We start from the raw sequence: 16,267 nt of genomic DNA on the forward strand, positions 1-16,267 counted from the left end.
TCAGTTCCTCATCCTCTTCATGTTAACTCTGCTGTCGGTCACACAGGTTTAAGCTTCTGCTGACATGGAAGTCATTCAGACTTGTGCCTCAGACTAATTTTCAAATAATCACTTCTCCTCTACTAATGATTTAACATGGAGAGTTTCCTGCCATTCAGAACCATAGAGGAGCTCATGGTGGAAGTTGCTTGTGGTTGTTTTTAAGAAAAATGAAGTGGAGTTCTGTTTCTGGAACTAAGAGCAGCTCAAAGACAGTTCCAGATCATTCTGATATATCATCATTGTATCTGGCTCACTGCAGAGTGGACTGCACAGACTTCAGCTATGTTTGTTAGGATTTTCAGCTGTGGGAAGAAAGCAAATGCAGCTCAAAAAGAAATATGACATATGTAGGGGGAAACCAAACAATTCTTCTTCAGGTCACTGGAATCAAGATTCCCCGTCATCATTTCTCTGGAACATGTTGACGTGTGTCTGTCAGTACTGGAACTGGAACCAACATTCTCATCCTGTATGTGACTATTAATGTAGTAAACTTATTGAAAACAATGTGGAGAAGCTCAAAGCAGTGTGAGGTGAATAACGTCAACAACAAGCACAATTCATTATTATCAAGGATGGAATAAAATGATCACATAATAATCAGTGGATAATCTGCATAAGCTCATCCCTTTAGGATACTGGACAGCCCTGCTGAAAAAACCAGCATGGACCAGCATGGAAATTATGCTGGTCTATGCTGGTTTTTGCTGGTATAAGCTGGTTTGATGCTGGTGAGTGCTGGTTTAGCTGGTGACCATGCTGGTGTCCCCAGCATGGACCAGCATGCAACAGCAGAGACCATCTTAAACCAGCATCAAACCTGCATAGACCAGCAAAAGCCTCACAATAACCAACATGAACCATCTTAAACCAGCATCAAACCAGCATAGACCAGCAAAAGCCTCACAATAACGAACATAAACCAGCATCGACCAGCAAAAACCTCACAGTAACCAGCATGAACCATCTTAAACCAGCAAACTATAATAACCAGCATAAACCATCTTAAACCAGCATGGATCAGCAACACTATAATAACCAGCATGTAACCACCATGGTTTCATGCTGGTTATAGGCAGGTTCACCAGCATGAACCTGCATATAACCCATCAAACATCAAAATTAAAATAATTGTGTAATAAAACTAAGTTAGGGAGTTTTCAATCAATTGCATTTACTTTAGTTTAGCCAAAAATGTGTGTTTTATCAAGAGACCACCAATATGGTTTTAGTCCGGTTCAATTTTTTGAATGGAAAGGTGAGTTCATTCACAAAACAGTTTGAAAAAAACAACAGATATTTTATGAAAAATAGCTTCACATTTTATTTGTTAAACACAACTGAAATAACTTTCTGAAAATACACATTAAGATCACTTGAAGTCTTAAGATATCTCAAATATGGATGACATATTTTCCATATTTGAGGGATGATGAGGTTCCAAAATCTAGATAAATAAAGTGTACATTGACAAATGACTCATTTTGGGTGCAGAGTCTGGCTTTAAGGGAAAACAAATCAGTCCCTCTCATATGCATTGGGAAAATCACATATGTATGTTTCCTCACCTATTTTCAACACAATGCATTTCTCTACCAAGTCTTTCACAGACACAAGGCATAAAGAAGAATCAGTTCGGTGCACTCGTCTGATGTGGGACACAAATCCATAGTCTTGCCATAATGAAAAGACAGCCCCTGTGTCAAGTTTCTTCAACAAAACATATACTTCAGGGACCACATCTGTAGACACTATACTCTGTATCTCACCGTATGTACCATTAGTCAACTTGACATAACAGTCTTTCCGCCTCTTACTTCTACTGTAGTTTGCACTGGTGAAAACCAGTCCTCGATGCACCATTCTCTTATGTATATCAAGCTCCTGTGGTGGCTCTCTCTGTGCAGCAGAAAATGCAGTCTTCTCCTCCTCTGTTGTTTTCATCACTCTGCCGTTATCTAGCACTGTGCAATCTGGATAGCTTTTTGCACCTTTAAGCCTTCCATCTACAAGGCAAAACTTCTTCACATTGTCACTGACTGCAAAGTGTGTAGTGAGAATCGGTATCGACTTGAAAAGAAGAAACTTAGTGGCTACCTGCATGGCAATTGATTTTGTGCCATGCACAAGTTTTAAAAGGCATCCATTGGCGTTTTCGAAGACAAATGCAGAGTGCGCCCAGAGGGGTCCCCATAATTTCACAGATTTGCAAAGATGAGTTAAAAGATGGACGTTTGAGGTCATCTGTGCTTCACCATAAATTAACTGTACTCTTGCAACAAACTCAAAGAGCATTTCATCGGCTTTGTTGATTTCATCAAATGTGATTTGTTCCTTCAAGAGAATGAAAACACTTGAAACAAGGAGGCTTAGGTGTCTAAAGTAGCGTTGTTGAAGCACACCATTCAGCACTGGCAGGCAATAAAAGAGTAGCCAAGCACGCCACTCTGATGCTTTCCAATGCCTGCACTCTGAAAGAGGTCTGGGCAGTCGTGTTATCAGGTGAGGGGGTTTTATGCAGCTCATTCTTTTGTTGAGTACCTGCATAGTAGTAGGGCTTCCAATGTAATAAGGTTGATTGGAGGAGTGCAAAAAGAGCTCAGTAAGCTGTCGAACAACACCAAGCAACACTGCATGCATGTAGTCAGGGATAAAACCCCATACGATATCAAAGTACGGCATGTTGATGAGAGGTGACGGACCCTTCACTCCCCTGACACTTTTGTGTTGTTCAACAGCCATTTCCATGTCAGCCAACATGTCTTTGCTCTCTCGTTCAGGGTATTCGGCAGTTACTGTGTACTTCACCTGCTTCTCCACTAATGTGCCTGGGTGTAAGCAAAAACCACATCCAAAATATCCATTAAACTGAGTTGTGTTTTGCATGGCAGGTCTTGCCTTAGAGTCGACACAACAACACAATCCAATCACTTTGCTGTTTTGACGGTCACCATTTTTATCCCAAACCACTCCCGTACTGGCTAATGTATTTGCCTGTTCAACAAAGGGTTTGAGAAAAATGGGCATGACTGGCTCATGGGCACCAAACCAGAGGCCTGCAAGAATAACATTTTTAAACCGTATTTTGGGAGGCAGCTCATTGAGATGTAACTGGATAGGCCAAATTGAAAATTTTGAAGATTTGAAAACAGGGCTCCCATCCGAGTTAAAATTAAAAGAGAAATTGTTTGGATTTGACAAAATTCTGTGAGGTTTTGACATTTTTTTGTACATTTCACCATCATAAATGTCTGCAATAACCTCATGTTCTTGTGACCTTTCATGTCTGTAATTTAGGTTCATTTGAATTTCAGGACTTTCAAGTTGAGTTCTGATTTGAGGGGCGATTGGAATATCAATAAAAAAACTTGCATTGTTGAGTGTACTAATTTCAATTGGCGATTCACAGTTGGGGCATAACAATACACCATGTATGTCTTTTTGCATACCCAGATATATCTTGCAGGACTTGCAATAGTAGTGGAAATTAACCAAATCTGAATTATTTTTAAAACATTTGTTGAACAAGTATTTTGATCTTGGCAAAATTTCCTTTCCAAATAGTGTATTTATGAGTGTCAGCAAATCCTCAAGTTGAGTTCCAGTGATGTTGTGTTTTGCAGCATGGCTCATCACCATGAGCAATGCCTCTGCTTTTGTTGTCCCAGCTGGTGAAATGACAGTGTCCATGTCTTGATCACGTATTCTTGGCCTGAAGGGGTCAGTATCCACAGAAGCCTCAGAGAAGGTATCCAGTAACTGAAAAATAGAAATTTTGTGCGTTATAACACAATAAAGTCAAGGTGTTTGTGAAGGCTCTCGTTAGTCTGGAAGGTTTTCATGTTAGAAAATATTATTCATCAACTGCATTTAAAAAAAGAACAACATTTATGTTGTTTCAATTCACTCTCAGAATCTTCAAGCGTAAGTAAGAAAAGATTTTTTTCCCCCCAGAAAAACAAAAATATAGATATAAAAAGGCATAATTGGGTAATTGACAATTTTCTGTTTTGTTGCCAGGACACCGAAGCTGAATGAGAGACATTAGGATTATTTATATCTCTGGAGATCCCTGCTTTTTTTGGTCTCAACACCATGTTATAGATTGGTGAACAGTTTAAATGAGGGCCACACCCTCTGTTTACACTCTGCAACCTGGGTGTTTCTTCACCCAGATGGCAAAGAGTGAATCAAAACATCCACAATTTTATTATTTTATATAAAACGGAAAGGTGAAATCCAGCAATCTTATTGGCTGTTGACTGTTGTTTAATGAGCGTATACAACAACAAAAGCCTTATCACAGAATATCACTTCGCTGAAGGGACGCTATAACGTTTACATGACTTGTGATTGAAGCTGAAGTTAATGCTAAAAGGTGGAACTATTTTTCTCAACGAAGTTATATTAGATTGCTTTTTTCTGTTTGGCTAAAAGACTGATTAGTGCAGTCTTTGTTCATATTACCGTACTATTGTTGGTGAGCGTTTTATATAAGCAATATACTACTCTAGGCTGTGGTATACAGCCAGTATATCACGGCTATCTACGCCCCGTTGCTTTATTGTCCAGTTGACAATTACATTTTAAAATAAATTCTACAATTAAGTTGCAGTAAAATTTTCAATGGGGTGGTAATCAAAAAAGTCATTAAACTTTAAAACATATAGTTTTCACTTCCACAGGACTGAATTAAATAAAGACGGGGCAAAATTAAAGGACTGAATTTAAATAAAGACGGGGCAAAAAGTGATTTAATGACTTTTACCTGAAAACAAATGTTATTTTACAAATTTGATTTTCTTACACAAAGGTCAAAAATCAGAACAAAATTATGTCTTCAAAGTTCCCTCCTTTACAAAAGTTGCTCAAATTAAGCACTGTCGACATAAAGCCTCTGTTGAGCCAAAGTCGGTCCTTTGGCTTATTTTATTTTGTTTTTAATTCATTGAGTTTATTTGATCAGGACCAGTATGCTGTATAATTTTATGTTACACAACAACATTTTAGCCAAGACTAATTCGCTCAACATCCTTTTATGTCGAGTGAAACCCACCGCAGCACGCTAGTTCAATGTATTAAGCCCCTATAGGAGTGCCTAAAAGTGATGATCTTGGAGCAACCTGACACAAATCCTGGACTGATATAAATTTAACCTAAAGTCAGCCGCAATGTCCAATTCAAATATGTACATGTATAGGAGAAATACAGTCCTGTGATAAAGCCATTTCCTCTAAGTATACAAACTTCAGTTGCATCTGGCAGACGTCCAACTACACATCCTCCTGCACAAAAATTAGTTTTGTGCACGCAGAATTTAATTATCAAATACATCCTCCCAACCTTAAAACTTTTCATTACCCAAAAACACAGCCTAACTACGTACTTTGCACATTTTTGTACTGCTTCAGCTTAAACAGTTCAGTGAATATGTGCTTTGTGTGTTGTAAATCATTGTCAGTAACGTGCGTTTTAATGATGGAAAAAAATAAAAAACTGTTTTTGTAACTCGTTCGAGGTGATCGAGCACCCGTTAACTACCAGGCATCTTGTCCGGAGTCCTGTGTATGTAAAACCATAAACTGCGGGAGGGTGAAATGCCAGGGATTTAGAAACCTCAGAGACGGACCGTGCATCAGAGATTGACACAGTGTTGCTTTAACCTGTGAATCTATTCGCTTTTACTTTACAGCAGGAACTGTCACACTCATACTATTCATACTATTGCTGCACTAAAATCGATTTTGATGCACTATGCAGAGCAATATAAAGAGATTTGAGGCATTAGTTATTTATTTTAAGTGTTTCTTTTTTTTTATTCCAAATTAACAATTGTCATATTAAATTTAAAAGCAGTGGCTAGTGTTGAAAGGACCTACAAAGAACAGGATTTGTTATGCTACTTTGACAAAAAACTCACCGATTCATCCTCACTGTTAAAAGACGATGTGTGGTTATCTTCAGGAAGAGAGTCAGGCTGGGGAAAGACAGTGTTAAAATTTGCTTTAGACAACCTTAAGCAATTTCATTTAGTGTGATATTTGATTACGACTACTCAAGACCAGCCATCACAATAATTAATTTCATAAAGTGTGGAGTTTCATTAAGGCAAAATCCAAGTCTATAAATAAGTCATAATTTTTTTTTTAATCAACACTGAATTACCATTTATTGCAAAATGGTGAACTATTTGAGGGAAAAAAAAAAAACAAGACTTCCACTCAGAAACAAAGCAATGTGGTGTGCTCAATAGAATGTTAGGATCAAGAATGTAATTCGCCCTATTCACATTCCCCACAATGCACTGCGCCATGCCCATTATCCGGTTTTGAAGCGGCAATGCTAAAGATGGCAATTGTATAGCAATTAAAATCAACATTAACATTAAAACTGACATAGCACCATTTTAATTGCATTTGCAGAACAATGCTTTTGTCTTGATCTTTTTTTTTGGACTGCCCAAGATTTTGGCCTCGTTGTGTGTAAACTATGGGTAATGGTGTCAGGAGGAGGCCACAGTTTGTAGGAAAAGTGACTCACAACATCATCATCGCTGTCTGTCATCGGGGCCTGGCCGTCCTCTCCAGCGATGGACTCTTCATTTTGGACAGGCTGGAAGATATTACATGTGTAAGGCATTTACTTATTTCATCTCATCATGTCCAGATTTTGGCCTCGTTGTGTGTAAACTATGGGTAATGGTGTCAGGAGGAGGCCACAGTTTGTAGGAAAAGTGACTCACAACATCATCATCGCTGTCTGTCATCGGGGCCTGGCCGTCCTCTCCAGCGATGGACTCTTCATTTTGGACAGGCTGGAAGATATTACATGTGTAAGGCATTTACTTATTTCATCTCATCATGTCCAGATTTTGGCCTCGTTGTGTGTAAACTATGGGTAATGGTGTCAGGAGGAGGCCACAGTTTGTAGGAAAAGTGACTCACAACATCATCATCGCTGTCTGTCATCGGGGCCTGGCCGTCCTCTCCAGCGATGGACTCTTCATTTTGGACAGGCTGGAAGATATTACATGTGTAAGGCATTTACTTATTTCATCTCATCATGTCCAGATTTTGGCCTCGTTGTGTGTAAACTACGGGTAATGGTGTCAATAGGGTGTTTTTAGTTAAAGCAGACACTACATTTCTGTCTGTGTGATTATCAAAAAATCCAGATCACACTCGATGGTTATTTTTTTTAGGGCTGCAGTAAACGCTTATTTTGATCATGGATTAATCTGTTCAATAATTTTACGATTGATGGAGCAATCGCTTGACTGTAAAAAATGTGAACATGTGGTATTTCTGACAAAATCTGAACAACATGAAGATTAAATTATGCCATTTCAGGCATTGTGAAAGAAGTAATTTTACAACAAAAAAATTTGGTTATAATGTATTCAGTTAGTGCATTAGCGTTACATTTATTTCATGTCATTCTATAAAACCTTTAAACTTGCATGCAATCGGAATCCTCGCTCTATTTGTAAGTACACAAATGAACAAGAAACAATCTTGCCCCAAACTAGGCACTGGCCCTGCTGGTGAGCAGCAACGTGATTGGCTGCAGCGCGAGGTAAAACAAAAACCAGGAAGTAGCGCCGAGCGCGCACTGAGGCTACGAGGGCCGTGACAAAACAACAGAAACAGTGTAGCTTGAGGACCAACGCGTAGATACGACTATGATTGATTTTGGGACAAAACATAACCTGGGGGATACGTGTTGTGGCAAAAACCAAACCGGAAGTAGCCGCCTCTTCACCCAATCAGGTACGAGTTAATGCCCTCCGTGAGTTTTCTCCAGTCGTTTTTTTCTGCAGCGAGGCCAGATGGATATTGTACAGAACTGAACTCCAGTTTAAGTTCTGTACATATCCAAAATCTTCTCTCAAATAAAAACTTGCATTACACTTGGTGTTGTCTTGAGTAAACAATTATCGATTACTAAATTAGTTGACAATTATTTTAACAATCAATAAATCACAATCAATTTGATTAGTTGTTTTGGCCCTAATTTTTTTTTTTTTTTTTTTTGCCAAATTCCAAGTGGTTCACTTGCTTTTTCAGGCCATTTTCAGGCCAGTATTTCTTTGAAAAAAAATCTATTTCAATAAACCAACAAAAAATTGTATCAAATTAATCTTTCAATTTCGCCTTGTGTACTATAAGTTCTTTAGATGGATTGATTTATTGTATTGTATTGTATTGCATTGATTTTTAAAATGTGTTTTTAACTTGGCACAGGTCAATTCTTGGGCCCATCTTAAAGTGATTCGCTCTGAAGAACCTACCTAAGCAACAAAGTTTATATGATCAAATCTGAATGAAATGTGTACTTACATTTGGCTTTTTTTTTGCTCTTTCAGGCACCTGTACTTTGTTGTCAGGCTCCAAGTACAGTTTGTACTTTCGTTTAGGCATCCTTAAAGGAAGAAATACAGTGTGAGAAAGTTATTACCCCATTAGTCAAATGTGCAGGTTATATATCAAAAACAAAGACCTTGAGTAAAAAAATACAACAACATTTTCCAGAGGTCACATATGGGACAGGACAAATGATGTAAGAGAAGCTGCTTTGCTCAAATTACACAAAATAGAACTTTTCACCTCTCTATCATAAAAGTTAGATTTGGGCAGTGATGACTAAAAGTTGACCGATGCACAGATTCCTCCTCCTGAGCTGTGGATCTCTGTAGTTCATCCAGAGTCATCCTGGACCTCTGGGCTGCTCCCTTCCCTTCCCTTGTACAGCTGTAGGTTTAGCAGCACCATAGTGTTTTAGTTTTTGCATTAGTTTCCATTGGTTTCAATGAAAGACCTTAAGGACCATCATTGCACAACTGAGAGTAAATTTGGAGGACTCTATTTAGTCATTAGGTCAACATTTGATCATTGAGAATCGATCAGTGTTGTATAAAGTACTGAAAAAATCTACTTGAGTGGAAGTACATACCGAAGTATAAAAGTACTCGAGTCAAAGTACAAAGTCTCCCATGAGAATTTTACTTGAGTCAAAGTAAAAAAGTACAGCATAACCTTTCTACTCAAGTATCAAAAGTACTCAAGTAAATTTACTCTGAGTAAAAGTAAAAGTCCAAGTCAAAGTACAAAATATAATATTTTTTTATTGAGGCAAATTACAGCCAAACAATTTGGCTGGAATAGCACAATGAATAGGGCTGGGTGAGATGACCAAAAGAGGAAATCTCAATTTTTTTTTCACTCATTTTGGATAAATATGATTTTAATAAAATGTTTTAAGGAACGTTTTTTCAAAAATATTTGGTTTATTCAAATAACTTGCGCAAACAATGCCAAAATGTGGAAACAAAAAAAAAAAAGTGCAAAGAGATGCAACATAACTGACGTTTACTCTACATTCAATAATTTTGTAGAGTCTGAGATTTCCTGCAAGAACATCGAGCCGTCAACTGACTCTGGTTTAAATAATAAGTTTGGTGAGTTGGGTTTGAACAATGGGACAAGTTCACAGCACCAGAGGCCGGTACAGGTGTCAACAAAAATGTCACCAATTCAAAAAATTTGTGGTTCATCCTTAGAAGGAGCTGATTTTCAAAGTTCTTGCTAGAAAAGTACTTAAGTAAAAGTAGCAGTAACTAAGTAGCTTCTTGAAAATGTAGTGGAGTAAAAGTACATTTTTTTATTCAGAAATGTAGTGGGGTAAAAGTAAAAAGTCATGAAGAAAAAAAGGACTCAAGTAAAGTACAAGTACTGCCAAATTATACTTAAGTACTGTACTTAAGTATTATTACTTCATTACTATACAACACTGGAATCGATACAGTGCCCAGTCTCCTTAGACTGAAGGTTCATTTACTTTTCCCACCCCCTTCTGTCATTGTTTGCACGTAATCCCCAATAAAAATTGAAAAAATGTAAATGTCTGGGTGTTTTTAGTTAAAAAAGACACTGTACTTTCATCTGTGTGAATTTGAAAAAGTTCAGATCATGTTTGTGATTTTACACACTAATTTCAAAAGGTTCACATACTTTTTCACCCAACTGTATTGGAAACCTCACCATAAAACGTCATTTTTGTCTACCTTTAGTCAACATCTCCATGGAGACAAATAGGCTAGAGAAACAATTCTATGAAGAAACACAAAAGTAACAACAAAAAAGGGTCAAAATGTGCTACAGCATTATATTTATATTACAGGCCTGCAACTGTTTCTACTTTGATCGAAGCCTATTAAATTGCTCCACTTGAACTGGCTCTCTTTGCTCTTCTCAGTTTTTTTGACCTTTTTTCTAACACAAGCACATACAACTTGCACATAAACATATAAATACCATTTGATGAAAGCGTTATTTTTACATTTGCCTGTAAATAACATAGATCTTCCAGAATATGTTAAGAATGTCCAAGAAGTGTGTGAAATCACAACTTTTTTTTTTTTTAAGAAAACTTTTTTATAATTGCAGACCAGCTTCTTGTACGTCATTAGTATTTTGATCTTTAGCTCCTTCAAATATCAGATTCAAGTCAGGACTCTGTCTCCACTGCAAACATTGTTCATGTCTTGCAAAAATGTCTTCACCATTTTTGCAGTGTTTTTGCACAGAAATGTCCAGGAAGTGGCCATAATTACATTCTTTGGCTGTCATGTTACCACATTACAAACTACTAATTATATCATCTTCTCATATTTACCGGTATGTCAGTATTTTAGAACGAAATACCGACATTTTGGGACAGGGATAGAGCACGAGCGCTTCTTGCTGTTGGGGCGCACGAGCGCTTCTTGCTGTTGGGGACAGGTGCTCGTGCGGCGTCTAGATTTTGCACACGACTCTAAAAACGTTACCCGGGAGCCCTGAAAGCAACGACACCAGGCTGCGCTGAATTTATATTTTCTCCTCCAGTACATTTCAAAATGTTTGCCTACGTGCGGTATGTGGACGACGGGTGCAAGGAGATTGTACCGACAACCGACATAAAAGATTTTGATCCACAGAGCCCGGAAAAAATTTACTGGGTCCGGTGGAAAGAGGACTTTTTTAAGGGCCAGATACTGATGGTCAACGGTAAGTTGATTCCACGGTTAACTTAGACACTCAATTTTCAAGACTCACTTGCTTCAACTGCTTTTAAATTGGACTATTTGACTAAAAAAACTATATTTACACTAAACAAAGAGACCAACAAGAGAAGGAGGTACAAAGAAGACGTGCTTAACGTTAATGTAACGTTAATGTAATGTAATAGAAAGAAGCTGTGATGTATTTGAAAGAGATCAGGATGGGATAAAATAAGTTTTCTCCTTTTCAGGCACAATAAGGTTGTAATATGATTCATTTTTTGTTCCTTTGTTTTTATTTTGAATTTGCCTGAAATAAAGATTGATTGCTTGACGCAGCGGGATTAGGCTAGCCTAAATTAAGCTAACGTTAGCTTCTAGATTGTTCTAACGTTAGTAAAACGGCCACAAAACCGCAAGCTAGTACGTACGGTGTAATAGTAGGCTACTTGTGTTCATATCTTTTACCGGTTACACACACAGTTTTAAATCTTGAACACGTTTTGTCATTACTCAAGTTTACACTAAAGTTCATATTCATCCATAGAATTCGTGTTAAAAGCAACGGTTCAGACCACACTTACTACTAAAGAGCCCTATGGACACAAGTGGTATTACCCCAAAAACAACAACACAACAGAAATGACAACAAAAACGCTTACCTTCTGTCTTTAGATTCCAGAGAGAAGATTGAGGAGGAAATTCGTGGAGGCAAGCGCGTGCGGGTCCCTCGCTTGAAGGATTCAAGCCCGTCACCACCACCGCGAACGACGGAGACCCAAGATGCACGGCAAAAACAAGTGAAGTTTCAAAACTGTCGTTAGTTTTTCTGGTGGAAAACTAGTGTTTTGTTTTTTTTTTTTCTCAGCTGTTTAAATCCCTTGGGTAATCCAAAACATAGCTAGCTACTTCAAATGCAACTCTCGAGCTGTCCTTCTTCTTCATCTGTTCAATTGACCTTATTCAGCCCCGCCCATTTTCGATAGGCGGGACTTCCGGCGTGGTGTAACCCGCTTCCTGTAAGCCTTGATGGCAGTGTTAACCAATGGAGAAGTTATGTGGGAAGAAACGAAAGTAGCTTTAAAAAAAACAATCGTAGATGGAGTTTTCCTCATCCACAGATAATTACAGACTGGGAGATGACATGAGAAAGTGGCTACAGGTCAGGTATGGCGATTTTTTTTCTATTTTGTGTTGTTTCTTGGCGTGAATGGATCGGCTATTAAGACAGTAATAACAAGAGAACCTGGTGTTTTTATCTTTGGAAGCAGGAGAGGATCAGGGCTTCTTTATGTTGTTGTTTGATTTCATCAAGTTTACTAAACTTTAGCTCCAATGTGTGACAAGATTTGGAAAGTTTGCGGCTCGGCAGAAGCATGTGGCTCATTTGCATATGTAGCTAATCGACAGGGCGCTGTTTCTCTACATTTAAAGTCTTTCATTTAATCAATGTTTGCTCTTCTCTTTACAGAATTAAGTCAAGGTATAGTCCAGGAGCTGGTTTAGTCCAGGTTCAGTCCTCGTTTAGTCCAGGTTTAGTCCTGGTTTGGCAAAGTTATGCTTATCCTCCGCTGTTTTCCAGTGCATGAGAAAAACTGTGTACTGCTTTGACTTTATTGCACATTAATTTCATACAAGACCGAGAGGAGAGAGCAAAAAAATGAGAGAGAGAAAGACAGGGATAGAGATATAAAGAACGAGAGGTCGGCTGCTCAGGAAATGAACAAAGGCATCAAAAGAAGACTTTCCAGATCTTTTCTGTCAGTTCCAAGTAGGAATGGTTTAACTGTGCCCAGCCCTAGCTATGAGGAACTATAAGAGGACTGAAGCAGTATTTGTACAGTGGTAAAGTCGAGGTTGCTCCGTTTAAAGAAGCACGAGAATAGATAGGATTTCAATGTAACCGGAAGTGGTCTCCTGAATAAGGTCAATAGTGATTGGAATCTCGGATTACTGCCACCTAGTGAATGCTTGAAAAAAAATAAAAAATAAATAAAAAAATTGAGTCTTCTAGTTGACGGTGTTGTAGGCTATTCTATTTTCGCACACTGGAGCAGGAGCAATGTGGAGACTTCAGCTAAAACAGTCTGCACAATAGTCCGATTAAGTTCTTTAGGTCTGCTGGATTAGATGCATGTACAGGTATTTTCTTATCTTCAGACCTTTGAGTGTTTTCATACCTTGACATGTTTCGTCCACAGCCTGTGGACTTCCTCAGAAGAGTCATGTGGTGTTGGTGTGACGTGTCTGTCAGCTGATTTACACAGATTTTGGCGCCATAAGCAGAGTAGGAAGATTGTGTCGAGAGTCGAGGTCTCTGAGGTCGAGCTGATTTTTACATTTGAACCTGAAAAGATGTTCGAGAGACGTTTCTGTATTTTCTCCGCTGAAAAAGTAACTAGTAACTAATTACATTTTTTCCTTGAGTAATTTGTACTTTTACTTAAGTACATTTTAGAACCAGTACTTGTACTTGTAATTGAGTAGTTTTTTAGCAATGTACTTGTACTTTTACTTGAGTACAAATATTTTGTACTTTTTCCACCACTGGAAACGACCCCATTTAAAAAAGGACCAAATAAGTATAAAGTAGGTCTATACTAGGACAAAAGACATAAATATAGACTGTATAAATTACTTTGTCTCCAAATATAAGAAATAATGATTTTCCTTGAGTTAATTAATGAATTTTATTCCACTTATTAGTAGTCTGTTTTTTAAATTGTACTTGTTTTTTCATGAAGTTGCTTGCTGTACTTCATATGTATCACATACAGTATGTCATCTGATCAACTTATTTTGTCAAAGTTTAGTTACATTTCTATGCTTAAAAATTGACAGGTTATTTTTGTCTCCTTTTGTAGACGAGCCAGAAAAAAGCGGGGGAAGAGGCCAAAAGACAAAATCTTTTGGCCATACTGAAGGAGGGAAAGAAAAGAAAGAGAGAAGCGGCTTTATGCCACACCAAGAAAGTAAAGACGAACGGGGACATTGAAGAGGATTATGAGGACGACGATGAGGATGATGACGGTGACGACGGTGTGGTGCCCCAGAAGATTTTTGAAAGAGCTGATTCCAGGCATAAATTTTACAAAAAAAAATACATGGAAGTGGAACTCCAGCTACAGAAAACACGAGAAATGTGAGCATGCATACCTTTTTTTACAGATTGAAAATGTTACTAAAAACTTAACAACTGGACTGTTGTGCCATGAACATTTTATATGAAGGCTTCGCATATCCCTTTTAGACAGGCGCGTTGGAGTAGCCATGCGTAATGCTCATAAAACTTAAAGAAGAATCTCAGTGTGTGGGAGATTCTTCTTTAAGTGCCATGAACATTAAAAGCATATAGAGACAGCAAGTGTTTGGGTTTAGGTTGTACAGGGGAAAAAACGCATTTAAGGAACTGTCTTTAAAAATAATACAAAAGTAAATGCATTTAGAATTTACACTTCAAAACAACATGAAAGTCATGGCAACTTGGGACCAAAAGTTTAAAGTTAACTTTTGGTCCCAAAAAGTGACTGATAACTATGACTGACTTAAGTTTTTTTTTTTTTTTTTTTTTTTTTTCAATTAGGTCAGTAATTACATGTGTATTATAATCTACTCTTTGCTACAGTCCTCTCCTAAAGTATTGGAACAGCAAGGTTGATTCCTTTGTTTTTGTTGTTTACCAAAGACATTTGGGTTTCAGATCAAAATATGGATATGGGACAAAAGTTCAGAAAGTCAGCTTTTTAAACCACTCCAGAAAGAGCTCCTGTTCTCAAAACCCACCCAATTTTCAAATGTGTGAAAGTATTGGAACAGACATTATCAAATCAACTGTAAGCGAATAATGTTTAATATTTAGAGGCATAACCATTGCTTGCAGTAACTGCATTGAGCCTGTAACCCATTGACTTCACAAAGGCTGTTCAATTCTACATTTTAATTGCTGTTCCATGCCTTTACTGTAACCTCTTTCAGTTCATGTCATGTTATTTCAAGGCTTTTCTCCCTTCAGTCTCCTCTTGATGAGGTTAAATTCATACTTTATGGGGTTAAAGTTTGATTATTGACTCGGCCAGTTCAAGACTTTCCACTTTTTCCCTCAAATAAAGACCTTTGTTGTGTGTGTTTTGGGTCATTGTCTTGTCGCATAATAAAGCCACTCCCAATTAGTGTGGATACATTTTTCAGTAAATTGACAGAAAAAATAGATTTATGACTTCAGAATTCTTTCTGTTTCTCCCATTATGAGTTACATCATCTACAGTCTCCCTCAAAAATACTGAAACAGCAAGGTAATGTTCTTATTTTATGTTTATTGACGGCATTTGGTTTTCAGAGGAAGAGATGAATATTCAATAAAGTTAATATTCCAGATTAATCTAAACCAAGATTAACCTCAACCAAAGTGAGAGTGAGTGATTGCTTGGTGGTCGGGAGGTCTCTGGCGCAGGTAGTTGCAGCGGTGTCTGCCCCAGGGCAGCTGTGGCCACAAAATAGCTATCACCAGCCAGTATGGAGTGAATGATCCTCCTCTTGTCTCTGTGAAGCGCTTTGGGTGGCTTGTGTCACATGGAAAGCACTATACAAATACTGTTCCTTTCCCTCCCTTCCCAAAGTGATGAAAAGGCCAAATATGGCAAAAGAGAAGATCCGCTCTTGATCCAAAGCATACAAGCTCGTTTGTTAAGCATGGTGGAGGGAATGTCATGACTTGGGCTTGCATGATTCTAGAATTTAACAGCCTTTGTTAAGTCAATGGGTCATCGATTCAATGCAGTTACTGCAATTAACTGAATGTTTTTTACTTGATGTTGATTTAACCCTCAGGCCCTCCTTAAAAAAACTTACTTGGTGCCTCTATTAGTCATTTTTTGTCAGAGGCTGCCATGTCTTAATAATAAATATTGAAAACAAAGTTTGTGTTGATATGTTATCTTTCACCCCAGCCCTTTTCATAGATTTAAAAGTAGGTTAATTTTCATAAGTTTAACCCTTAAATACCAGTTTGAAGGAAAAACTCCATTCTGAAAAACAAAAAAAGCTGTCATCCCTAAATAAAAGATGCTAAGTGTTTCTTTGTTTGTTTTTTAGCAGTAAATACCAGCCCCAGAAAGGTCACTGATGAGTCCAAGAGTGGTTTTGACATACATATATATATATATATATATATATATATATATATAT

General features: G+C 37.8%; 1 protein-coding gene across 11 annotated transcripts; it reads right to left on the reverse strand.

The window, feature by feature from the left end:
• Positions 1-1,347: 1,347 nt before the first annotated feature.
• LOC110966596 (uncharacterized) lies at positions 1,348-13,954 on the reverse strand. 11 transcript variants are annotated; one of them, XM_051951358.1, is made up of 7 exons: positions 11,746-13,954; positions 8,382-8,463; positions 6,987-7,058; positions 6,785-6,856; positions 6,583-6,654; positions 5,963-6,019; positions 1,348-3,801 (listed from the first exon to the last, which is right to left on the reverse strand). In XM_051951358.1, exons 2-7 carry the CDS (start codon positions 8,460-8,462, stop codon positions 1,561-1,563), a joined length of 2,595 nt encoding a protein of 864 aa, XP_051807318.1. In that variant the 5' UTR covers position 8,463; positions 11,746-13,954; the 3' UTR covers positions 1,348-1,560. The 11 variants fall into 11 exon arrangements, with proteins under 11 accessions (XP_051807318.1, XP_051807323.1, XP_051807322.1 ...); XM_051951363.1 differs by lacking the exon at positions 6,987-7,058; XM_051951362.1 differs by lacking the exon at positions 6,785-6,856.
• Between the last annotated feature and the right edge of the window lie 2,313 nt (positions 13,955-16,267).

This window comes from Acanthochromis polyacanthus, chromosome 7, assembly GCF_021347895.1.
Source record: "Acanthochromis polyacanthus isolate Apoly-LR-REF ecotype Palm Island chromosome 7, KAUST_Apoly_ChrSc, whole genome shotgun sequence".
NCBI classification, from domain to species: domain Eukaryota; kingdom Metazoa; phylum Chordata; class Actinopteri; family Pomacentridae; genus Acanthochromis; species Acanthochromis polyacanthus.

What these genes read in the sequence shown, in the direction of transcription:
- LOC110966596 (XM_051951358.1), bottom strand. Translation starts at nt 8,462, where the DNA reads ATGCCTAAACGAAAGTACAAACTGTACTTGGAGCCTGACAACAAAGTA. An exon ending in GAGCAAAAAAAAAGCCAAAT is followed by an intron (nt 7,059 to 8,381) that starts GTAAGTACACAT and finishes AATATCTTCCAG; the next exon opens with CCTGTCCAAAATGAAGAGTC. An exon ending in TTAACAGTGAGGATGAATCG is followed by an intron (nt 3,802 to 5,962) that starts GTGAGTTTTTTG and finishes TCTATTTTTCAG; the next exon opens with TTACTGGATACCTTCTCTGA.